The 25,748-nt window shown below is 37.3% G+C and overlaps 1 protein-coding gene across 1 annotated transcript in view; it reads left to right on the top strand.

Annotated features, from left to right (window-relative positions):
• cdh13 (cadherin 13, H-cadherin (heart)) overlaps window positions 1-25,748 on the top strand; it is a 415,446-nt gene that overhangs the window by 370,187 nt on the left and 19,511 nt on the right. Inside the window, exon 12 of the mRNA XM_015368155.2 lies at window positions 24,788-25,021. Coding sequence (XP_015223641.1) covers window positions 24,788-25,021 — 234 coding nt within the window. The remainder of the gene's footprint in view (window positions 1-24,787; window positions 25,022-25,748) is intronic.

The raw sequence follows: 25,748 nt of genomic DNA, 5'->3' as shown, positions 1-25,748 counted from the left end.
TTGCTCATAGGTTCTATCAGCATCATACAATTACATCACATTTATATTCTCAGACACAAATAAATATGAATTTACTAATGTGAACTAAAAATCAAAAATGCATTTGGAATAATAGTTCAAATCTCAAGAATATAATGTGAATAATGAAGTTATACACAAACAATCCATTGATAAGACATTCTTGTTCAGTTAAATCTTGCTGGTAAGACAGAGATAGGCTGGATTGGTCTGTGGCAACTGCTCCATGGCGAGAAGATCCCGCTGCAGACTTAAAAATTAAGAGAGAAGGATCTTTGTCTTGTTTTTCCTAGCTTGCTTTGGCCTCAGGCAGCTATAGTATGCCAAAGTCTTTAAAAACAGACTGTGCACAATTTGTCTTCTTGGGGTCTAGCCGCAAAGTAAACGTAGTTCATTCCAGCTACAGTTTTGTTCAGAATATGCTCTGATATACTGAATGCTGTAAAAAAGAAAGAGTCTATATAATTTTGTTGATCAGGTGAAGATAAAAGTGTGTTCATGAACACAAGAATTCTTCTTTTCAAAGATAATATCTTGGACAGAATTCTGTACTTTACTGACTAACTCTCTTGGCCAGACTTCTTGTAGAAAAGTCAAAGCTTGCAATCACATGGTTGGAAAAGTCAGTTTGCCAGTTTAGATGGAGAGAGATTTTAAGTCAGGTGTCAACCAGTGTAAATGTATGACATCACAAGTTGGTGATGCGCTGAGATGCTATCAGATATAGTTTTGGTACCCATTCTATAGATCACTCATTGGCAGATCTGTTCTTTTGGGTTTGAGTTTAAGACATCCAAGCACCAGCAGTGGGCATCCATCATTGGAGTTTAGATGGTCACTGTCATGGGGAAGATACTGTAGTTATCCAAAAGACAAACGTATCACTTTTACTTTCCCACACGCAAAGATCACAAGGTCATTCAGTGGCTGAGATCATAAAGAGGGAGCCCTTTTTCTAAGTTCCTGAGACATCACACAGAGAGACACCAGGCTGCTTGGTCAAGGCACACAAAGAATATTAGAAATCTTTAATAGGACTTAATTCCAAGTGAAATAATAGGGCTTCTTTCTACACTGTCATTTTCAAAACATTGTTGTGACAAGTTTACCTTCAAATATGCGTGTTGGATTGTTCTTTATTTTTATTTTTTAAAGTTACAACGATGTTTTAACAGATCACTCAGCTGTTTTTAGCCAATGGTGACAACTAATATGGAATTTATGCACTTTGTAGTCTGTGATTTGGTATAAAACTGAATAGGAGAGCTGAAAGTTTCTTTCTGTATTGCGGCATTTTACAAAAATGCTATTCAACAATGTTATGAATGAGATTCATCTTCTTATTAAATTTTATATAATTACATTGTGTTTATTTAGGATTGTAAACAGACTAAAGTCTGCAAAATGATGGACTGTGATCTGACAGATTTATCCACTACTGCACTATGCATTCAAGCCATCTTCAGACCCACCTGACGTTCGGGCTACAACGCTAGCTTGTACCCATGCATGTTTGTAGAGCTCAAGATTTCTATTTGAAGTATTAATTCTAAGAATGTAAAAACAATTTCAAACCAGAGGGGGTTTCTGACTGTAGCTTAAGAAGCAATCGGTATAGTCTTCAACAACATATCTTTTTCCAGGCTCCCACAACCCTTATATTTGATATCTCTTTTGAATGGTAATTTTTTTGGTTTTGGATTTAAAAACTTGTCCATATTTTTTCTTTGGGATGTTCTTCTCTCCAAAGATCTTAGAATTGTCAATTGTATTCTGTACCCTTCCAGTCTGAAACTGGCACAGCTCAGTGGTGTGACCCCTGGTACCAGACCTTGGGGGATGAAAACAGTATGTGCTTTCCTCCAAATTGCACGCTCGTCTGTGCCATCATTTCTCTTTATATGCTTTGAGCTCCACAGTGCCTCTCAGGCCCCCCCATTAAGACCCCAGTCATGACTGTAGTAGTGATGAGACTCACAGACAACAATGCGTGCTCACCAAACCACAGTGGTCTCTGCTGTGGGGCAAGTTGAAGATTAATTCAGATCCAGGAATTCCCTTAGTGTTTTGCCAGTTAGAGCTGGTCATGGATTGGATAATTTTTAAGCACAGAAACTGTACATTTGGACAGTTATATAAGTTGATTTTAAGGTCTGTTACCACCACTTTATAAAATACCTATACATTAGTTGGTGTTGCTACTTGGGAGTGAACAACTGCTAGATTCATAGGCTCTCACCTTTCTCATGATAAATCAGAAAGGCCTGCTGAAATAAACACAGGTTGCTTCCCCTTAAATTTCCTCAGGGCATTTCTGTTTGCAGCTCATAAACTGGTGATCCAATTGCCAGTTTAATCCAAAGTGGGTAGTAAAAAAGAAACTAAATCCATCTCCAGAAGTTAACAGATTGCAATCCCATTATGTTGGCTAAGGAGTTATGGGCTGTATACATTTATTTCATGTCATAAATTGATAAATATTGTAAAAGATTGACAATCACTAGCTAGTCACACTTAAAGACCAGATATATCGAGAACTTTTAATATTGAGCTTAAGATTTCAAGAAGGTCCTTTTTTCTGTCCAAATTATGGTTATGCCTTTGCCTCAGGCACACATTGTTATTTGGACATTCAGCACAGAATAAATAGTGGTGTCTTTAGAAAAATATTCTAGACTTTTTCTGTGAAACACTTCCTCCCACCACAGATGTACTGTACTGCTTAGTTATGATGGTAATCATCCATAACTTGGACCAGTCAATTAACTGTGACAGAAAACTAACTGAAGTGGATAAGATCTGTTTACACTTTTTATTCTTCTGTGCTGTGCAGCAACGACTATCATGAACAAGTGTAAACAAAAACAATTTGCTGCAATAAAAAGTCACCCCAATATTGAGCTAAAAACTACTGCAACAAAAACAGTGATAAGTTATCTCATTTTAAGTAGATGGAGATTTTGTACATTGTGTACTGTGGTTTTCCCATTGTGATAGGAATTTGAATGTAAGTTTTGTTTCAAATGAACGTTTTGTGCTCTAGAGGAACTTTTCATCCATCATCTAAAGCTAGTTATCAGATTACATTTCTAAACATTTGTGTTTTCAAAGTAATCAGTATGTCTGCTTCTTTGAAATTATCTTTTAAAATGTATCTTAACATTGAAAAAACCTTAACATAAAGAAAAACATTTTGTACTTTTGTTTTGAGAAACGGTTAACATTTTTGAAAACATATTTATTTCTTCATTTAAATGACTTAATCATTTCTGCAACGGAAAACTGTATTTCTTTCAAAATCCTAACAACCTCACAACAGTTCTGTTAATGGTGTGAAGATAATGACAGCAGCCTTGCAGCTGAATCTAATAAGAAATGCAGACCATTAAAACTTTCTCTCGATCCTCACAAGTAACAGCTCTAAATATAATGTAGACGCTTCATAAAGGAAAAAATAAAATATACAGGCACTTTCAAGTGTGTCATATATAGTTTGCTGCTCTCCATTAAGAAAAAAGTAAATACAGTATACTCTGCAATGAATTATTGGTTTGTGAATATTAAATAGCATTTAACATTCGTCCGGTAGATGATTATGGCTATGAACATAAACTTTATATCCAAGAAACATAAATAGAAGTATTTTTAGACAATTCTGCAATCTAATGTTATTAAACCAGAGCAAATTAATATTTATATTCCTATAATTCACAGCATATAAATGCACCATAACCCCAAAATATGTTCCTTGTGAGTTACATACACATGCCTATTTAATTGGTCCAGGTTATCCTTGTCTTGCTGATTAACCTTAACTGGATCACAGCAGAATCCTCTGACAGCTGCCTTATACTTACATGCAGAGGAATAGCTGAATTTTTTTAACATGACTTGATAGCATTGTAAAATGGTAAGAGCTATCTGAAAACCCAGATTCCAATAATTCTGACTGTTTATTAGCCAACTGAAAAAGCTAGCAAGTGAAGCAAAAGCAATGTATTTTGACTCTCCCAAAATCCGGAGGACTGATGTAATGTGATCAAATGTGGCCAAGTTGAACAAAACCCTTCCGAAAGAGAAAAATACAGACAACAACCACTAACCTGACATTGTTAGTGGAAAGGTTTATGGAGAGGCTTGAAAAAGAACAGTGGTCAGAGCATGTATTTTTAATGACTGTAAGCCTTGCAGTATCCCATTATTTTGATTGGATCCCCTTGGAAAGGCACTCTGTGACAAAAAGAACACAAGGTTAAGAGGTTAATTATCCAGTGAGATGTGTTCCTGCAGAGCAAATCAATTATAGCCCCTACTTTGAAGCATGTTGAATGGTAATGGGTATCATTCTGCCTAGAATAATACAATTGTAATGGAATGAATCTGGCACCAGCGATGTAGAGACCAAAAACTACATCCTGGTTTTCATTTTGGTTTTGTAATGGTTTTGGTTTTTTAAATAAATGTATTGATAATTTTCTATTGCTCCCTTCATAAATCACACCTTTACCATACCTCTAAAATTCAAGAAATAGAAACGTCTTTTGAAGTTCACTCAGCTGTCTAAGGATCTTTTTCAAATTAATAACAAAGTCTGAAGTGTGTCTTTTACAGATAATAATAGAGCTAGTAGTTTTCTGCATCTTTAGAGTTTTTGAGCTTCATTGCAAAAATAACCAAATAACATCAGACACGTACTGGTGTCACTTGGGATGTGAACACCTTTAATTGGTGTGTCATAAACCTATGTATATACACACTGAACAAAATATTAGGAACCCCCAGTGAAAAGAATAGACTCAGTCCATATCCAGCAGTGAATAACTCACTTGAGGAGCAGGAAAATAATTTCCCTTACCTTCCCTGGTAGGAACAATCTCGTTTTCAGCCCTCTTCATATCTTTGGAACCAGTGGAACATGCAGCTCAATCCTATGCACTATAACAAAGAACACAACCTTACAGAGAGAATTCCTGACAGGAAAATGGGATAGGCCTAGGCTGCAGATATTTCCCCATGCATGCTCTGCAGGATTCTGTATTGTCCATGAAATCTTCCAAGATTTGCCCCCTTTGGATTTCTGAATTACTCCAATAGGAGTGCTACACTTGTTAAGGAGGTACAGTAGGACCAAAAAAGAAATGAAATAAGCATTATATTGTGTCTTTATGGAGAAGCTGTCTTTGTTTTTTAACTTTGTTTCTGCTGATTTAATGTACGAAGAAAAGGACAGCTTTCCATCAGAATGTACCATGAAAACTTTTTAGTCAAATCAAATTACAGGTACAAGAAGACATAAGACCGAATACCACACCAGGTTTAGAGGAAGAGTTAAGAGAAAAAAGAAAGGTAGTTTGAGTTAAGTCATAAAACAGAATCTGATTTAAGATTGTGATGGGACAAAGAAGATGCCTGTTGTCCGTTACAAGGGGTTGAGAAACTCTTTGATAAGAGTGTCATTCTTTAGTCAGGGGGATTCATCATTACGTAACATGGGTAAAAATAGTAATGTAGCTGATCAAAAGAGCAGTAAACTATGCATTCATTACAGAATGTTATTCATGTAACATCATATATGTGACATTGATTTTGGTTTAAAGTGCTAAACCAGTAATTCTTCAAGCAAAATTAACTTGCAGTGATTGACATGATTGTCTTTCCTTTTGTTAGCGGTTTTGTTATATGCACTTCATATACCACAGAGCTCAACTCTCAATTTTTTTTCTCAAATCTCGAAGTTCTCTTTTCTCCTCAAAGTCAGATGTCCTAAACCTACTGTCATATCACTTAGCACCTTCAGTGTAACGATATGGAAAGGCCGATGATCACAAGCTATGAATAGGCTGAATGTGTGAATCATTGTAGATCACACAATACAAAGCAGCATGACAGGGATGTGCTGGAAAAAATCCATCTCTTACACAATATCTATCTTTAGTCTTTAAACTCTTAGAATATTTAGGCATATGATAAATTAAGGTAATTTCCCTTTAGCTCTTGTGAAGAAAAAAGTGTGTTTAAAATGAAATAGAAGACTGTGCAGCAGTCCTTTTTCCATGGGATAATTTCAAATATGGCTTATACTGTACCAAGTTCTGTTCTTGCTGTTACACTATATCTATCTCATTTTTTATAGCCAGTTGTTTCCAGAATTGACTCTCCAAAAAGCTGAGAAAGAATCATTCTCTTTTGACGTACAGTACCCACTTCTAACACCATGCATTTTTTGACAAGCTTCAAGCTCCATGCTGCCCGATACGAGAGTCAGCACAGATTGGAAGGATGGCATGTCTCCACTGATGTCACTGCAAACATGCAGACTAAGCAAGTCATAGGAGTTGATGTTTCCAGGCAAGCCAAGACAGAGATAGCCTGCTACTCCCAGTCCTACCCAGGGGCACTCTGGTCACAGCCAGCTAATGACACGACCCAAGCTTGCAACATCAGCACCAGAGAGCTCAGCCTGCTCCCTGAGCAAACTTCTTCACTGATTAGGCCACTTACTGTATAACCCATTCCTTGTCTGTGGGATAATTTCATTTATCAAATATGGGTTATACTGTAACAAGTGAGTTACACTGATGTGTGGTGAGTGTACTGGCACACTCTGGCTGCCGTTTCGTCATCCAGGTGGGGCTGCACACTGGTGGTGGTGGAGGGGATCCCCATTACCTGTAAAGCATCTTGAGTGGAGTCCTAGCCGTTGACATTTTTTCATCATTAAAGCTTTTTCCAGAAAGCCAAAGTCATACTACTCTTGAGACTCAATTATTTTGTAATGTGTTTTGTAAGCTTTATGGCTATCTTTTTTTATTTCAGCTTTGCAATGAAAGACAGAGGAAGTATTTTGATGAGATAGTTGACTTTGGATGTCAATCACATAGAAACTCCAGGTTTAAAGAGTCTGATCTAACTCTTCCCTCCTTTGGTAATCTGCAACACCAGATTTACTATAAATACTATATATGGCTGATTATTTAGTGGTCCAAAAATAATAGACTACAGCTTGGAGGTCAGGTATAACTTTCTATGGAAATTTGTAGAAGAAAATTCTAGTTGCATTTGTTTAACTTGATTCAAGTCCAGAACCTTCTGACTTGATAACAGAAATGTTTTCAACTTTTTGACATTCTCATAAAGGGAACAAGAACATTTCACACAGTTACTCCTCAACACGGAGGCTCTGCGCTTTTCAAGTCAGAAACAAGTTTACTATATTACTTTATAATTATTATAGATAACTTTATTACCCTTACGCAACTATATTTTCCTGCTATTAATGCACAACGTGATATAAAGAGGACAAGTAACATATGTAAATTGCTATTGTAGTGCTCTAGTATTTTCACTGAACTTTCTGTTTATTTCCAATTAATGCTAATTAAACAGTCACACAGATCTGCATTACTTTTAATTTTTAAATTAACTTTAGTTGTTTATTTAAGAGATGTTTCTTTTTGGATTGTAAACACAAGAGGGCCATTGACCCTCTTGTGTCAACAACTCATCTGTAGCTTTTGTGGTAAGATATTTGAGAAATATTTGTGAAGATTCAACCTGCCTCAGGCTGAGAAAAGAAAATTACAAGGATAAAAATAACATTCTTCCCCGCATGCTACAGTACTTCTCCATGTGCTTCATTTTCACCCTACGATATCCCAAGATATTCAATTAAATATTCTGATGTAACATTGACATTAAGAGCAAGATGAGAACTTCAGGGGAGGTGTTGAGAAAGTTCAGTATTATACACCTATGTATTAGTGTGTTAGCTAGGTTACAAAATGTGCAGCTGTGTGGCACTTCAGCCTCATTATTTCAGCTGGTTTCCAGACATCCATGAGGTTTTTTTAATGCCATTCTCAGTTCATCTTTCGATGTTCTGCTTTTTTTATCAAAAGCAAGACATTGGATCAAGTGAAGCGTCTGCTTTTTCAGGCATAAAAAATGAGAACTTTGATTTTCAGGGTTATATCTTTTTCAGCTGTCAGCTTGGGTTCAGATAATATGCCCCAGGGTCCTGACTCTGAATGAGGGCTTTCCACATCAGTCAGGGTACAGCATGAACTGTATTTATACACAACTGTCGCTCATTACTTTTGGAGGACACAGTTTTTAATGAAGCTTTTGTTCTCGTTTGTCTGGCTGCTTAATTGCCTTTTCTCTGTGAAAGAGCTCTCATCAGGTCCTGTGTGTAGCAGAGCACCGGCTTTTTATAAAGTCCGCACTTAATAGAGTATCAATTTGTTGCCTTGTTCAAATACAAAGTGTCTCTGATTGGTTGATATTTATTCTTTCTTTTTTTTTATCTACGACCACCCACGCCCGTATTATTCAGATTGGAAAACAGTGCTGCAAAAGACATGTTGGCCCCTCCCCCCTTCCCTCTTTTAAAATGTCTTTTTTTTCTCAGCTGTTCTTATATTTCCCATTTAATTCATTTACCAAAATGGGAATTGTAGCAGCTGTCTAGTATAATATTACTTTACCTACCACAATCAATGGACAGTGTTCATCAGTATTTAGGATGGAATGGTACTTTGGATTACTATGGCATTGAAGTGATTGAAATAACCTCAAACTTGGGTGACAGACCTTAGCTATTTCTGCACATTCAATAAACTCCCCATTATTGAGTGAAACTGACATTGACAAATGGTGAATTGGAATTCTTTCCCTACAGAAGGTTGAAGCTGCGAATTAATTCTCATTTTTTCACAATGTTAATCAGATCTAAAGAAATTGTGCACTTTTTTTAATTTCAAGGTTGTGGAAAAATAGCATGCCTGACTGCTGCTTTCCAGTTGTGAGCAGAGCAGGCATCTGACAGAGTCAAGTTTGTAAATAAAAACGTTCTTGTTAAGGGCAGCTGTCCCGTTTTAGGGAGTTTCCAGTCATCTGTATCACTGCAGAATATAAATTAATGTCAAAAATCTTTGCTGTCCAGCATTCTGCCTGCATCCTTTCTATAACCTATCATTATTGTTGTGAGTGTATGACAGTTTTTTATGGGTTTTGTGTGTTTATGTGTTTTCTCAGATTGACTGCTAAAAAGAATGTCTGTGTTGATCTTGTCTTTTCAAACAATGGAATATAGGATAGAATGAGGAATAAAATCACATAGATACTCCATTTATGGAATTATGCTCACACTGTGTAAAAAGTCTAAAATGAAGGTTTATGATTTCAGGACATAAGACTATCCAGGAATGAGAATTAAGACAAGAAGAATACGAGAATATATAGATTCGGCACAGCATTAATGCAAATTGTTTAAAGATATCCTTTAAATACAGAATTGATTTATCCCAGAAGTAAGGAATTTAAAATGTAGGGAGTAGTGAACCATATGGTTTAAGAAATCAATTGAAAAAAGAGGAGAAAGAAAGCACTTCATAAAATTATGAAAAAAGAACAGGAGCGGGGAATATGATTGTAATGGTTTGCATGCATGAGTGAAACCAGAGAAGGGCATGAGAGAAATAAATATTGCAAAACAAGATAGTAAAACAATGTTTTTTCCATATTCCAATAGGAAAAGAAAAACAAATAATTAATTTGAGAATAAAGAGTCACTTTAAGATTTTGGAAAAAATGGATAATGCATTAAATTGAAATACTCTACATTTAATAAGAATCTACAGTACTGTACATGTCTCAGCCTGAAAAAAGATAAAGTTTTATACTAACTAGTATTAACATGGGAAAGGCAGATATGTTACAGGTACTAGGGGCACTTAAAATAAACAAATAGCCTTGGCCTGGTATTCTACCTTCAGGAAACTTTCAGGTATTCTGCTTCAGGAAAACAAGTTACTTCTATGTTGTTTACAAAACTCTTCATACAGTCAACAAAGTAGCGGTTAATCCCCATTGATTAAGAAATGTTATTTCCCATGTATTAAAAAGGAATTAAAACTGGACAAAGCAATTATAGACTAATAATTCTTGCTTCTGTAGCATGTAAGATTATGGAAACTAAACTAGATGAGGATTATCGGTATGGCAATATACGTGTAACAGATAACAGTGATGGGTACAAACATAGGCAATAGTATGATAAATTTGGATTTGTGCTAAAGTTGCTCATAAAAGATGACATCTCAAGTTGCATGAAAAAGCATCTTACGAATTACAGGATAAAGGTGAATGAGCTATTTGTGATTATGCAATTAGTGGAGTACCACAGGGATCTGAATTAGGACCACTGATTTTCCTAATTGATATCAATAATCTGGATTCTGGTGTAGTTCATAAACTACGCATATTTGACAACAAAACCAAAATAAGATGATTATCAAACATTGTGAAAGCAGGAAAGAAAATTCAAGACATTTCATACATTCAAAACTCAGCCAGAACCTGCTAGATGGCATTTGATATAGACGAACAGTCTGTTACGCACAGGTAGCAAAAACATGAACTATACATACTGTATAACATGAGACGCACAGAGCTGAAAGCGGATACTTACAGTATATGAAAGACATAGGTGTTGACAAACCTTTTACATCAAGGATTTTTTAACCAGGGGACCACAAACCCTTGGGATATTTTGGAAATTGTCCAGGGGTCCTAACAACAATGGGAAACCTCTCAATACCACTCCATGAAGTGTCTAATTTCAACACCCTCACAGAATGTACAGTAACAGTGCTTACAGTGGATCTTTTTATCTGCATTTCTATTTGTAATATTTTGTAATTAATAGCAGCTTTTATAATGATTATAGACCTGGAAAATGTGGCAGACGTGAAGAGGTTTTCACAAACTTAGCTTGAACTATGTGATGGGAGTTAATGTTTGAGAAGTTTGAAGGGAGGAGGAGGGGACAACTCTATGAGGGAAGCTCCAAGAATCTCATCCTGCAAAGAAGTCAGGATATCAGCTTCCACAAGATGACTTGTTTCATATTCCTTAATTCCACAACCCTAAAAAGATGCCACCTGTTTTCATTTTCAAATGCACGTCAGCGTAGCTCTTGTGACCTCGTTGAGTGTTGAGTGGTGCATTTATAAAGTGCATTGCCATAATCATTAAGTATAATGCACTGCAGTGAGCTGAAATATTCAAAAATGTTAATGTACAGTATGTGGATTACTAGAAAACGGTTTGCCCTTTGGGAAGGGAACTGCTCTTAATTTCCGGTATAGCAGGGAGAGGAAGAAAAAGACATGCTAGAACTTCCGCGCTTGAAACACAGCGGGCAGCACTGAAGGGCTTGGGTGATTTATGGCAGGCATTCAAAAAGCTGCCCGTGGAAACAATTTGCTGGTATTATACAACCATAAACAGACATTGATTATGAAGAAAAGAACATTCTCTGAGGCAACAAGGGTTTTCCCCACACTGAATGGTTTTGTAATCTAATTACATGGTACAGAACTACCCTCATTAGCGATGTGTATAAACAGTGCCTCTGACAACACTGGCTTGGCATCATCTCCTGTGAATCCCAAACAGCAGGTGCTTACTTGCTCCTACTGTCTTGGCTGTGTTGTGTGTCCTTCTTCACAGGATGTATTTGGTAGATGACACACTGTTCAGATCACGGATGTACTGTACATCCAAAAGTTCTTCGGATTTAACAGCAATGTTCACATCTTCTAGCCTAATCAAACAGCAGCACTATCACATTTTGACAAGACCTTAGAAATGTAGACAAGAGTGGACCTATGGTAGTTAATATTAAATGGGTGCTGCCTTCCTTTGGATGAGGCATTAAACCAAGGTTCCAGTAAAGATCTTATTAGATTAAAGGAGTGTTAACTCGTTTAGAATCCTGGCTAAATTCTATTCCGGATTTGTACAATCTGTCCTCACTAAAGGTCCACCTTAATTCAAAAGGTTAAGTAATTCCTCACTTCTGCACCTGATCCTCTGTGCAGTGGGGCAGCTGGTGCAGAATGCAACCAGTCGATAGCCAGGTGGTGCCGTAATTTGTGGTAGATAAATGTGTCCCTTCCCGAAAGAAAAGGGCTTTGTAATCCTCTGGGATGAAAAAATGCAGTATAAATACAGTTTATTACCATTATAAACAGTCAGTCCCATTGCAGAAATGTATTTTTATGGTTTACAGTAAATTGCAATGTTAAAGCGGTGGAGCTAAACATCATACAAAGGGAGGGCCATGACACTTGGACAGAAAGCTTAACAAGCACAAATGGTCGTGCTGGGCTGGGATTTGAACATAGTCACTCCTGGGCTCAGAGTGTGCACAGTGCCACTCCATAGACAACAACAAACTCCACAGCACCACACAACTAGGTCCTCTACCATGGCAGAGTGTCCACTGTGTGGATTTCAGTGGCGCTGTCATCACTTCTGTAGCTCGCTCATTTAGCCCTGTTACTCCTGCGTCCATCGACTGCAGCTCACCGCTACACTCCAGGAATAAAGTTGGAAATGTGGAAAGCCTGTCACGAAAAGGCATCCAGAGACTTCCCAAACTTAGTGGGTTTTATTCTATAACCTATTTTTTGAAGCTTCATTGTAGTGAGCCAAGACTCCATTTCACCATGATTCTCTAGGAATAAAGTTGAAAATGTTAGAAAGCCTGTCAAGAAAAACTCCCAGAAACATTTTAATGATGTTAGGTTTTATTCTATAACCTACTTTTTAAGCTTCATTGTAGTCAGCCAGGCACAAAAGCAAACAAAGGCATTGGTATCCTGTTTTTAGTCATTTCAGGTTTATTGACACTCTGTCATTCAGTCAGCAATGCGATCATTAAGGTGTTGTAGTGAAGAGACTAATTTATAGTAATTAAGTTTAGTCTGCAATTCTAGTAGCTATAAAACTGCATCTGGCTACTTTGTAAAAGTGAGATTGCAGAATTTCCTTTATCAAATATAACATAGTCTTAGTGACATGCATATTAACTACAGTATATACTGTATCTGTAACATTTGAATGTACACCTAAATATCTAGGTAATGCTGTTTAATTTGCATTATGTACATAAGGTTATAATGTTGTTAGTTAGACCAAATGCTTAATGGCAACTTAATCTATTTATTCATAACTAACAGTGATATTTCCTGCAATTATTTCCAGAGGCTAACGGAGCATCTCTGAATTATATGTTCGGCATGACCCTCATTATCACAGTTCAAAGCTTCCTTGCCAGATTCTTGATAATGCCATTATAATCCCAAAGTGTTTAAAACATATTTAAAAAAAGGCAAGAAAATGAGATGTGCATTTAACCCCTATAGAAATGTATCAAGCCATTAAAAACAACACCTGCTAACAGAAGGGCATTTCACTTCAGCATGGTATGGGGGCAATCTGACTGATAAAGTGGAAGTTCTTCTTTTCTAGACAAAGCTGACCAGCACTTGCCAATTTATTTTGTTTTGTTTGCTCTGCCAAGTGTTTTATTTTTGTGTAAGCATGCAAATATACCAGAAAAACTATATAATTATTTCATGTGTTTCTATGTGTTTGTAGTGCATCTGGAATTATTCTGTGTTTAATCATTGACTGATGCCTTGATATGATTGTTCCTCCTGGAGGAATCACGTGAGGTGCACAATACTGTATATTGTAAATGCTGATGAGTATCCAAGACGATCATACACTCATGGTAGTCTAGGTAATGGGAAATAAAAATAGTTTTCAGTATATACTGTAAATCAGAAGGACAGGACTGTGTAAGTAAGTATATAAGCCAATTGTCTACAAAGCTGTGGAAGATTATCTTCTTTGAATTAGGCTGGTTCGGAGTCACCTCCTTTGATAGCTTTCCTGTCATTCATCATTTTTACATCTCTGGAAGTTATCTGCCAATGCTAAAGGTCAAATGGCCCAATCAGTACTAGGAGAGACAAAAGTGAAGAACGGCAATGTAGCAATGTGAACCAGAGCAGAAGTGATGCCGAACGTCTTCCAGTAGCAGAGCTCTTCGCTTTTTCCTCATATAGCAGCCTGCCGTGTGAAGGCGCAACTGGAAACGCACCAGCAAGCATTAATATTTAAACCTTTTCCTTTGAATCATCGTCGAAGCAGAAACTGCCCTATAAAAGAATTCTCAAAGCAGATGGTTGGGATTTGTTCAGGGAAAGTTACTAGTACTACAAAAAGGTGACTCCTTCAATGCTGAAAGCTGGCAAATAGCGATTACATCTGAAACAGCAATAGCACGGAGGACTTCCAACAGGGACATAAAGTGTCTGAATATAAAGGGATAAGGAAGGTTTATATTTATCCATTAATTACCTCATTTAATTTAATTGAAACACAGTCCAGATACTGTAGAATGTGGCGTCATCACACCAAATCGCCTGCCGAGTTGTAAATCAGGCACCGTTCCTGGTCAAACGTGATTCTGTTACTTATCTTTATTTTAAGAAGGCTAATGGCTCTCTTACATGTGATGGGATCCTGCAGAGCGACAGATACTGTATGTTGTCAGAACCACCTTGTGGGTGAATTCTGGGGGGCTGATACATGCCAGGGGAGAGCATGGCTAACTGGAATGTATTCCACTTTTAAAAGCCTATTTCACAGTCCGCTCTGAAAGGGAATTGAGTGAAACTGGTGGTTCATGCTGAGCATTGCAATGTAAACTCTCCTATGGTTTTATGATCATTTGGACTAACTTTCAAGGACAGGTATGTTGTAACGTGTAACATTTAATTCCAATACACCGTATCGGGCAGAAATATATGCTTCACATTATCCGAGCGATCTTCACATTTTTATAGTTATCACTAGAAATGGGGAGCTTGGTGGCACAGTGGCTAGCTTTGCTGCCTTTCAGCACTGGAGCTCTGGGTTCAATTTTGAACCTGGCATGCTATCTGTGTGGAGTTTGTAAGTTCACATCGAATCTGTGTGGGTTTCTTCCCACTGTCCAAATACACACTGGTAGGTTTATTGGCTTCTGGGAGAATTCGCAGTGTGTATCTGTGTGTGTGCCCTGCGATGGAGTCCTATCCAGGGTGTTCCCTGCCTTGCTTGCTGGGATAGGCTCCAGCTCCCTCGTGACCCAGAATTAGGTGAAACAGTTAGAAGATGGATGGTTCATTAGAAATGTTTCTTGTGCTTTCTAAGATTTACAGTCCTTTCTGATTTTCAAACATCCCTAATGGAGGAATACACCTCGCGTGTCCCTTTCTAACACAGGGACATTTTAAATTAAAGTTTTAACCGTAATCTCTCAGCATGTGAAAGCACATATGACATGATTTTGCTTTTCTGCATCTGATATGTGGGTAGATGTAAACTTGTGGGTGTCAATGTGACAGTGTTAGTCAAAGTGGGATAAGAATTATAATGTGTTTAGCGTACAGAAATTTTTGCTACAAGGATGCTAATTTGTAATTTGCCAATTTTGTAAAGCAGTAGGTCACACCAGAACTCAATTAATTTACCTTTCTCGGCAAAAGCGTGTCTGTGAGAAATTCTTTATCACAAAACCAAGCTGGGATAGTATTTTGACCTATTAAATCCTGCAGTTTGGACAAATGTTGTTCTTTTTGATATTTTGCAGTAATACCTTGTGTATTTTAAAATTAATCTTTGTTCTACAAGTCTGTAACAGAATACAATACATGGGAGGACCTAATTTTGGCTCAGATTTATTGAGGTACTGTGGGCATTTAGTGTCACTGGGTGAACTGTAATGTTTTCATACAGTATGTGCAGGGCTCCCTGTTTGCAATTGTCAGCACATCGTGTGCTGCCATAACCAGACATTATCCCCTTCATTTTACTTCGGAAATTCTTCATCAGCTCCTTTTTTAAGGCATCCTCCTCAATCCTGCTGTGTACCAGGAAAGAGCTGCAATTCCTTTGACCAGAAATCAACAATATGTTGCTACCAAAGGGACAGAAAACAAAAGTTATACTGTAGTTAACTACTGTAGTGTCAAGTATGTTTTTGTGTGTGTGTGTGTCCAGCCCTTGTAGACCAAAGTCCATCAGGTTTTCTAACTCTCTTTAAATCATCTGCTTCATTTTAGTCCATAATTAGCCCAACTGTGTTTTAAGAGAAAAGTTTGAATGATAACCTGCAGAGAACCTGCCCTTCTGGACCAGAGGGCAATATGTACTATATAGGGGGATATACTGTATACATTCACAATCTGTATATGGGGAGCTGATAAATCATTAACTAGGACAAGATCATTTGAATTAGCTCCAAAAATGAACTTTTATGAGCGTAGTCAAAATAAAACAGTCCAAGCCGTTAAAAGAAAGATGACTCAAAATGCAATGATAATAGAAAATACGTTTTCCAGATGAGGCCCTAGATAGAGGTTATTTTAAAGTTTGTGGTCACTATGCCAAGTGAACAATTCACTGAAAGACTGGCTAACCGTAATGTAGAACTGATGTTCTTATGTCCCTCAAACTCAGGCTGCTGCCAGAAAGTCAGTTACTGAGGCAGCTGGCTCACTATGTAGTAATATTAACCACAAATCCCCTGCTGGGATAGGCCTTCCCTATTCACCTTGACTTCACCATGCAGGAGTTCATCAAGTTGATTGGTTTATTTAAAAAACTCCATCAGGAAGACTGTGTACCGTGGAGAAATTGCATTTGGTGCATGGGAAAATGGGACCGCAGGGTGCACACTGACATGGTCATGACGGTGAAAGACAAACTCTAGCCTCAGCCTTTCCCTGTGTGCAAACTGCCATGGTTTGTGATATCAAGTACCCATAGTACTCACTGTACTAATTTAATTTTTTTTGAAACAATTGCATGCACCATAGCCCCTGATAACGTGGCCATGCAATCTGCAGGTGCCACTTTATGCAAATCTTTGAAAACAGTTCATAAACAGGTTATGTGTTTCATACAGATAAACAGTACCAGACAGCAGAGATGAGATATGTGCTTCACATTAGCTGAGCAGTTTTCACATTTTTATCATTAATTTTCTGGAAAATATCAAATTACCTCAATTACACTGTGTCCCTGCATTACAAGGTGTCTTTATTTACGGTTGGGCCTTCAGATTGGTGCTGCTCTCCATCTGCCGGGATAGTGAAAATTGCTAAGCAAATAGATGCGTCTCCAATGTGAATAAATAAGGCACCTCTTTTCGCACTATACGCTAGTTGTGGTGTGACAAAAAGCCCATCCGTAGAGCAGTTAATGTATTCAACCACTCTTTTTTTTTTCTTTGATGCATCTCTACCCACGTCTCTGTGGTTCTCAACAAGTCCACAAATGTACAGTGACATTTCATGAACCATTGTTTCTTAAAACCGTTTTGTTTCTGTGGAAAAAAAAATAATTTGAAGCCAGGGGCAACCAGCCTCACTGGAGCTAGCAATAAGCAATTTCTTTTTGTAATAGGTGTTCTAATAAAAAATGAGCATCACTGTATGACATTGTGGAGCTTCTGTTGTTTGTGGACTTTGCTCTGTGTAATTCACAAGGTGTACATTTCAAGAATGTGCCTTCTGCCTAGTGATGCAGATGGCTTTCCTAACAAGACGAGCTGAAAATATTGATTTTGTTTCCTGCACACCAAGAGAATTAAAGAGGTAAGACGGTCTGAGTGTGGTGGCAAATGTGCAGTGAACATAGCTGTAATATTGTTTTAGCATAATTGAAAGTGAAGACTAAAGATCAAAGAATCAGTGAGTTCTTCTACCCTGGGTTTATCGTGCAGTACCTCTCTGTAGACAAAGGAATTGCATTGCCGAACAGCAGTTCTTTTTCAAGAGGTTTTGAACTAGGTTAGCCTAGTTCTAGTTTTCTGAATTTTCTCCAGAATATTTTTCACTATTCTCCGACAGCATGCAAATTAGGATTGACACCTCTCTTTTAATCAGAAATGAACAAATCAGAATATATGTAGAAATACGTCTTTCACTGGATTAGAGAAACTAATAATGAAGGGTTTTGACATGGTGTAATGAGAATTACAGGACACCAGTTCTCTTTTTCAGGCTTTCTTTATTAATTCTTAAGCTAAAGATCAGAGTGGCTGTGGCTGGAATTTGTTGCTAAGAGGATTGTTGGGTTTTTTTACTGCACATCTTAAGAGTTCTAAACCTTTTTCATTTCTAATAAATTATACTTGTGAACCCAGAAAAGGGAAAAAAACCACTCATTTCAGAACAAGCATGCAGTGATATCCACCCGCCACCTCACATGAGTTGTGTTTGAACTTAATCTGTAACAGAAGCCATTCTTTCTGAAGACGTCTGTTCACATTCACGAAGAATGCAGCTAAAATATTTTTTTTCTAAGAAAGGAAGGTTTTCTAACAAGGTGAGCTAAGGCTGAATTAAGCTTAGCTTTTTCTAACGCATTCAGTACTGTATGAAATGTGATCATAAATTTTCTGTACTTTTGCAAGAAATGTTGCAAAAATACCTGTGTAGAATACTTTACGAATGTAATTTTCAAATTTCTGCACATGCCATAAGTACAGTATGTACTGTGTACATAAAAACATGTACACATTTTATTTACTCTGAATAAGGATATCTGAACACTTTATAAAGGATGCTTTTCTGATGAGGGTTTAAGAAAGTGACCTGCAGGATCTTAGTTAATTCTCTGCAAACTATAGTGAATTTAATAAATTATTGATGAAGCTCCCCAAAAAATGGCATTCCCCTTTCTTGCTCTATGACCTTCAAAAGAGTCAAACTAGCTGAAAAAGAGAACAGCTACAATACTGAAAATGAGATGAACACTAAAACGATCATTATAAATTTGACATTTCTGAGTATATTCTCACATTTTGCAAAACTCACCAAAAATGATTATATGCCAAACTGAATAAGAAGTGAATATGAATAAATATAATTATAATTACGCACATAATAGTATTTCATTACGTAAATGATGATTTTTGGCAAAGCCTTTATGTACTAGAGTAGCAAAAATGTTTCTCGCAGCTTGTGGCTTAGCACGTTCATATTGCTGTAATGAGTAGAATTATTGTAACATTACAAAAATTAACGTTAAAATTAACATTTGCTGAAATTCTAGTTAGAAGATAACTGATTTCAGCTTAGGTCAAAATAGCTACTTTAATTCTTATGAGGCAGCAGAACATGAAATACAGCATTACAGTTTGGGGCTCTGCTTATTATTGGATGGGAAAATGGGAGTAATTTGCATGTATTTTCAGTAGTCATCAGACTTTATAGAAACACAAAATTGAGGAAAATCGCAGTGCTATATTTTCTGCATTGTTCTCTTAATGGCATTTAATTTATGTTCCTAAATATAGGCAGATTATTAGTAAATGTGAAATATTTTCAAACTCTACAGTCAGACATCTGCTTTATTTCAGATAACACTTTTAATAAGGTTAAAAAATAAGCCCCCTATTAATCCTGAAGAAATAACAAATTCATAGTTTATTAAATACTAATAGATTAGCCTTAAATGTGGTTACCTATTCAAGTTATCCTCTTATAGTCTGTTACACATAAAGTGTATATATACAAGTACCTTTGAGTGAAATGTGGACAAACCCTCAGCTTTATTATTTGATCATCTCTTCTCTGACTGTAATGCAGTTAAAACAATTTACAGATTGTGTTTTGAATATATTCAAATGTGTTGATAAAAGTAACATTCATAGATATTTGTAAGTAGTCTATTGACAGGTGTTAATATGCTACTGTATGTGTTCATGGTCTATTAAGCACTTACTTATGCTTTATTGTTACACTGTAATTTTAACTGTAATTTTATTTTTTCCAAAGAATGTACTGGATGAATGTTAGCTCGTAGCACTATAGGTTGTGTTTCACTTCCGATTCCGAGTTAGGCAATACAGGTACTAATATGTTTATTTTATCCTGCCCTAATTGTTTTAAGCATAGTATCCTGCATTTACTGCAGTAACAGTCAAGTTTCAGGCAGGCTTAACACTTCTAACTGAACGGTTTGGGAAAGCATAATAAATTAGTCACATGGTGACCCTGGCCCATTTCAGGCCATTGATATGTTTTTGATTCAGTCAGAAAAATGGATTCCACAAGGTCTTGACAAAGAAATGTTGTAGCTTTTCAGCTGTGATGTCCTAGTATTCTCAAAGTCAGTCAAATGGAAACGAGTTACTGTAATAGATTAACTGCAAATCAGCCCCGGTTCTGGAGACAGGCTTTCTTACCTAAAGAACCAGCCCCCTGCAACACAGATAGTGTCAACAGGTTTGCCAGGTCTAGGCTGTAATATAACCCTGGATTGCAATTAAAATATTCTCACTGTTTCTTGTTTTGTTTTTGGTTTTAATCTTAACAAGCGCACTTACTTTAGAAGAGTCTCCAGCCACCGTTTGTGAGACTGATTTGATTACTGCAGACAATGTTGAGACAGGTTTATTTATATATTATATAGAAATATCTGTACTTTATGTACAGTATGAATTTGTATTTTCTTTTCTTTTTCCACTTCCCACAAAGGGGTTTTCATCAAGTCAGACTGTGATTTTCACCTCCCATGATTATAAGAGACAATAAATTGACCCATGGCTATACGAATTGCTCTGCAATTTAATATCCCAGTGGGAATCCAAAATTAAAATGGAGGGAAAATGAAAAAGGAGATATCTTGACTCTGCTACTATAATTTCTCATTCCTGTTCTTAATTAACTCTTACATCCAGCACAGCAATTCCATGATGATCTTGTTTCTTTAATCCTTAGTTTTTGATTGTTCTAATAGCAACTGCATACAATAACAGTTTAATTTCAGAGTAATACAAAGTATTCTATCGGGTCATTAGCAGAAAACACAGCAAATAAAAGCATTCTCCACTGCAAATAAATGAGCAGATATCATAATTCACCCACTGTTTAATTCTGACAGGCTGTATGGGGGTGCTCATCAGGGGAGCCAAAGATATTAGGAGATAAAAGAATGACAATGATATCATCAATGGGCAAGGGAATAATACATTTAAAATTAAAAGAGTGCCGTTTAATTAAATGCTTGAAAGGATGGCTTTTATAACCATGTTTCAAATTCCTGTAAGTGCTATCATCTCTTAGAGTCAGTAACCATATGTGATTATAACTGATGGGCCAGGGAATGGGTTTGAACCAGACTGAAAATTCAATTAAGAAACTAAATAAGAGATCACAGTTGTTTTTTATACATCTCATCATGTTACCCTTTACATCTATTATAATAACCTCCAACTGGCACAGATGTGTGCATATCTCCGAGATTAACAGCTATACAGTACCTGTGAATATAAAACTGAGAGTGCCTAGGTGGAATTATGGACATCGATGGCCAGTATTGTTGATTTAGCAGTTACCTTGGTTATCTGTAGGAAACTGAATCGTTTCCTTTTGAAAGCGAAACTGTTTCCCCAGAGAGGCACATTGGAAATTGGTTTCATTATTATGTCCATTGGAAGAAATAGTGCTTACTTTATTGAGTAAGATAAAAAATGAAATAAAAAATCTTATAAGGTTTTGGTGAATTTCCAATACAGTGTACTGAAACAACTCAATTTATTGTCCTTGGCAATACTGGTACTGTGTACTGTATAAAAGGGAAGCACTGAATACATCCTCTTTTTGGAATGATTAGCTTGAGAAGAATTATAAATTGTTGTAGAAAAAGATACTTAAACATTTGGCACTTCCTCAGTGAGCAGTGAATAGTGTCTTAAAGCAGTGAGGCATAGCATATCAGTTTTTGAATTGCTGCCTAGTCCAGATTTTGTCACAGATGAGCGGGTCTTTCCTTCGGTTGAGTCACATTAGTGCATGTGTTAACCACTTTGCAGGCAAAGAAGAGTTCTCCAGCTTTTCTTTGCAGGCTCAGTGACACCTGATCTTTGGAAGAAGCTCGTTGTGATGTTCTTATTTCAGGGCTGTCATAGTTTTCTGAACTGAAGCAGGAGGCTCCATCTTCATCCTCGGGTGCTCTAGACTAAAAAGTATTCAGTCATAAAAATATGATAAATAGCAAGCTAGTAATCTAAGTGTATCTAAACGTACAGTACAATTAATATATTTTTGTAGTTTTTGTTTTATTCTTTATAAAGCCTTAGACAATCACATCATAATTCTACCTACCTCCTGCGTATGACATGAATTATTTTGATTCATATTCTTTTCATTCAGATCCTTTGATGATAAATTCTGAGCTATGCCTACATAATATGTAGAATGTCTGTATTTATTAGAGTTGTCTGTGAGTTACAAAGTCAGAATTGCACTAGTAATGGATTCCAGGCTGATTATTATACTGTAGCTAATGATATGGAGATTGTAGCAGCAGTACAATATCTGCAGAGCTCCATGTGATGGGGGAGAAATTACAGTATCCGTTCACTCCGCAGACAGATGTTGTACAGCAGCAAAACAAAATCAGAAAATTGTGTTTTTTCAGAAAATTAACACATTCACACAGCTTTCTAAATATTAGTCTAAAGCAAATATAAAAGCTTGGCTTTTTAGACAGTAAATTGTGATCCTGACTGTGGTCGTTAACTGTTCCAGGTATAGGTGTTCCTAACAAGTTCATTTAAATTACAATAACTTCTTGAAGAGTTTTAATTTTTTACTTCTGTTCAATGCCTCTCACTGATAGTTATTGATTGCAAATGGACAATGGCAACTGCCCAGGTTTAAATCCAGAAAACTGAAAAGGCTGTTAAGATGTGAAGTATGATGGTTTATGTCTTGTGTGCAGTCAGCACAAATCATCTCACCTACGCATCTTTAAAGATTTCAAAATATATTTCTGGGAAACTGAAGTCAGTTAAGATGGAGGCCTAAATTCTATTATTGTCCCAACTTTCATTCTGTTAGACATCTAGTTTTTTTACTTTCTGTTACATGAAAGACCCAGGATCTCTGAAACATCTCTGTTTCTTAAAATTTGAAATGGAGCATCACTGTAAGTGCTCAGTCTGTCTTAATTTAATATTTGCCCAATATTGTTAACACATTAGAGACACGAATTAATGCTCATGTCTTATAACTTTCAAAGGCAGTGGACCATTAGTAATTTAAAAGAATGCTCATGGACTGTTTTACTAAGATGTAACATTGCATAGAGATATAATGGTTTTTGGTATCAACGTACTGTATTTGCATTATAAAAACTATTCACAGTTTATGATGGTACTAGGGAGATCCTTTTTTATTTTTTTGTAACTATTGGAGATTTAATTTTTCTTTCACTCTTAAAAAATTAAATAAATTCATCAATCTCTGAAATACGGTGAAATTGGGTGAGCAGCTGCAGACTGTCTAGAATGAATGAATTCTGGGTGGTGGGGGCTTTGTGTGATGTGAAATATCCATAGCCACTCCCTTTCAGGTCTTTTTAGAACCATGGTCAAAACTAGCCAGGTTAGATCAGCTTCAAAAAGCATTTACTTCTAAACACCACTCCTGTAAAGAGAATTTGGTTTTAGCTTTAGGTTTAAGAAAATGTACACTACGTGCATGTGACACTTGCTACTTGTAGTTTGATCATGAATAATCAAGGAATGGTGCTACGTATATTCCAATATTTGACTAGGCATCTTTGCTTCCACCCTCTGATACAGCTGCACAAGTGCAGTGAGTGTACTTTTGAATTGGAATTGAGCTTTATGAATGAAATATATGTTCTAGCTGGGAAAAAAGCAGTTTAACCTGAGATGTGAAGTACAAAAGGATATGGACATTTTGGATATTAAACTTGCTTTCACATAATTTAAATAGAATTTTAGAGATTTTCCCAGACAAAAGCATATTCCTTTTGTGCAGACAGTTGCTGTGTCTCCGTTTTCCAGTTCAGGTGCCTCAGAGGCATCGGATTGTACCTTGCATTGGGACTTGCATTCGATCCATGACCTATCTTTCACAGTCATCCATCTACACAACTGCCAGCAAAAATCAATTTCTATTTCTAATCTGAAAAAGCCCATGCTCGCTTGACTTCAAAGCTTGCACTTCACAGGGATCTTCACTAGAAGGAGCTGTCAACAGATTTTGCTGATGAACTATATACCAGGACCACATCATTCACATTCTGCACAGCTTTATTGTACTTACAACAAGCAGTTAATTGTGTTGGTTTCATAATGACTTTACATTAATTCATTTTGCTAGTGCAAATGTTAATTAATTCTGTTTCTTAAGGACATGTCTTTCATGCATTCCAGAATGCTGTGCAAGACAAAACAAAACAGTATATACTTTGAGGGCATTAAATATAAAAAGGTAATTTTAAAAGAATCATTGAAAAAGAATACTGGTACTAGAAAAAGTGATTTGAGGTCCATCATGCTATTATTGTATGTTTCATCTTCAGTGAATTAGTCACTGATACGGAACAAATGTGCACTGATGCAGCTGTAAATGACATTCTTTGGCAGTGTCTACAAAACAAAGTAACAGAATTAGGAAAAAAAAGACATTCTGAACGCACGAGAGTTTAACACAGGTTGCACAAGTTAAAAATGAGTGATTGATATAAACCACATCTGGTCAATTAAGATAATCAGAAACATTCATCTAGACAGTTGCATCTTATAGTGTCGACAGGGAAACAACAACAATAGAGTCGATTATCCCTCTGAAGCTAACCAGTGTTTTTAAAAAAAAACAATAGACAGGGCTTGAAGAGCAAGGGGCTACACAAGATAATCCACTCAAATAGAGAGAGCTGTCATAGCATTGAAGGCAGGCATCACCTCTTGTGCAACCAGGCCATTATTTTTGTATGGCAGGATCTCTGCAGTGTCTAGTGTAGGAGGAAATGTCGCCAAATGGGCACCTGAGTTTCTCTAATGAGAGCTGCATCTGTGTCTCCCCCCTCCCACCCACAGGCAATCCACCTGCCACTGGCACAGGCACACTGGTTATCACCCTGGAGGACGACAACGACAACCCCCCGTCCGTGTTCCCCGACGTGGCTCGGGTCTGCGAAGACTCCAAGGACCTGAACGTGGTCATCGTGGGCGGCAGGGACAAGGACATTAGCCCCAACGCTGCTCCCTTCAAGATCGAACTGGGCAAGCAGCCTGGGCTGGAAAAGACATGGAAAGTCACCAAAGTCAACAGTGAGTCATGCCCACTTTCCATTCTTTTAGTCCTCATCTGGCGCTGTTTGTAGCAGCTCTTGTTATTTCAGTCTGGTCCCTCCAACTGCCATGCAGTGCATGGTATATGTGTAGCGGAGCTAGTTCGGACACGGTGACATCATCGCCCTCCCTGTGCGTAGCAGGCGCCTCAGCCGCCTGGGCCGAGGGAGGTCTCCTTTAGCTCATGCGGCTGGTTCCCTGTTGCGTCACGCTGGAGACCTGGGTTCACGCCCCAGGTGGTGGAGGACAAGCGGAACCGCGACGGTCACTTATGCAATTAACAAATACGTCAAGCAAAATATCAATACGCCACATGTATCTGGGTGTGTCAGAGGTGTACTGTACATCCACTAATAATAATAGTTCCTTACACTTGCATGGCACTTTTCTGTACACTCCACTCAAAGCGCCTTACAAGATTCCCTAAGGACTTGGAATACTGGACTCCCCTCCACCACCACCAAGGTGTAGCCCCTCCCTGGAGGATGTGATGGCAGCTAAAGTGCACCAGTCGGCTCACCACACACCAGCTATCAGTGGGGAGGAGAACAGAGTAATGAAGCCAATTCATTCTCTGTCCACAAGCTAGAAATCTCTTTTCTGGGGCTAGAAAAGTTACCAAGGATTACAAATCATGTGGTTGGTCTTGCAAAGTGAAATGTAGTAAAGTGGGAAAGTTTCACTTGGTGAAATTGGTGTGAAATGT

The sequence above is a fragment of the Lepisosteus oculatus genome, chromosome 20 (genome assembly GCF_040954835.1).
Source record: "Lepisosteus oculatus isolate fLepOcu1 chromosome 20, fLepOcu1.hap2, whole genome shotgun sequence".
NCBI classification, from domain to species: Eukaryota; Metazoa; Chordata; class Actinopteri; order Semionotiformes; family Lepisosteidae; genus Lepisosteus; species Lepisosteus oculatus.
Note: the sequence above shows the minus strand (reverse complement) of the source record. Positions and strands in the feature narration are given on the sequence as shown.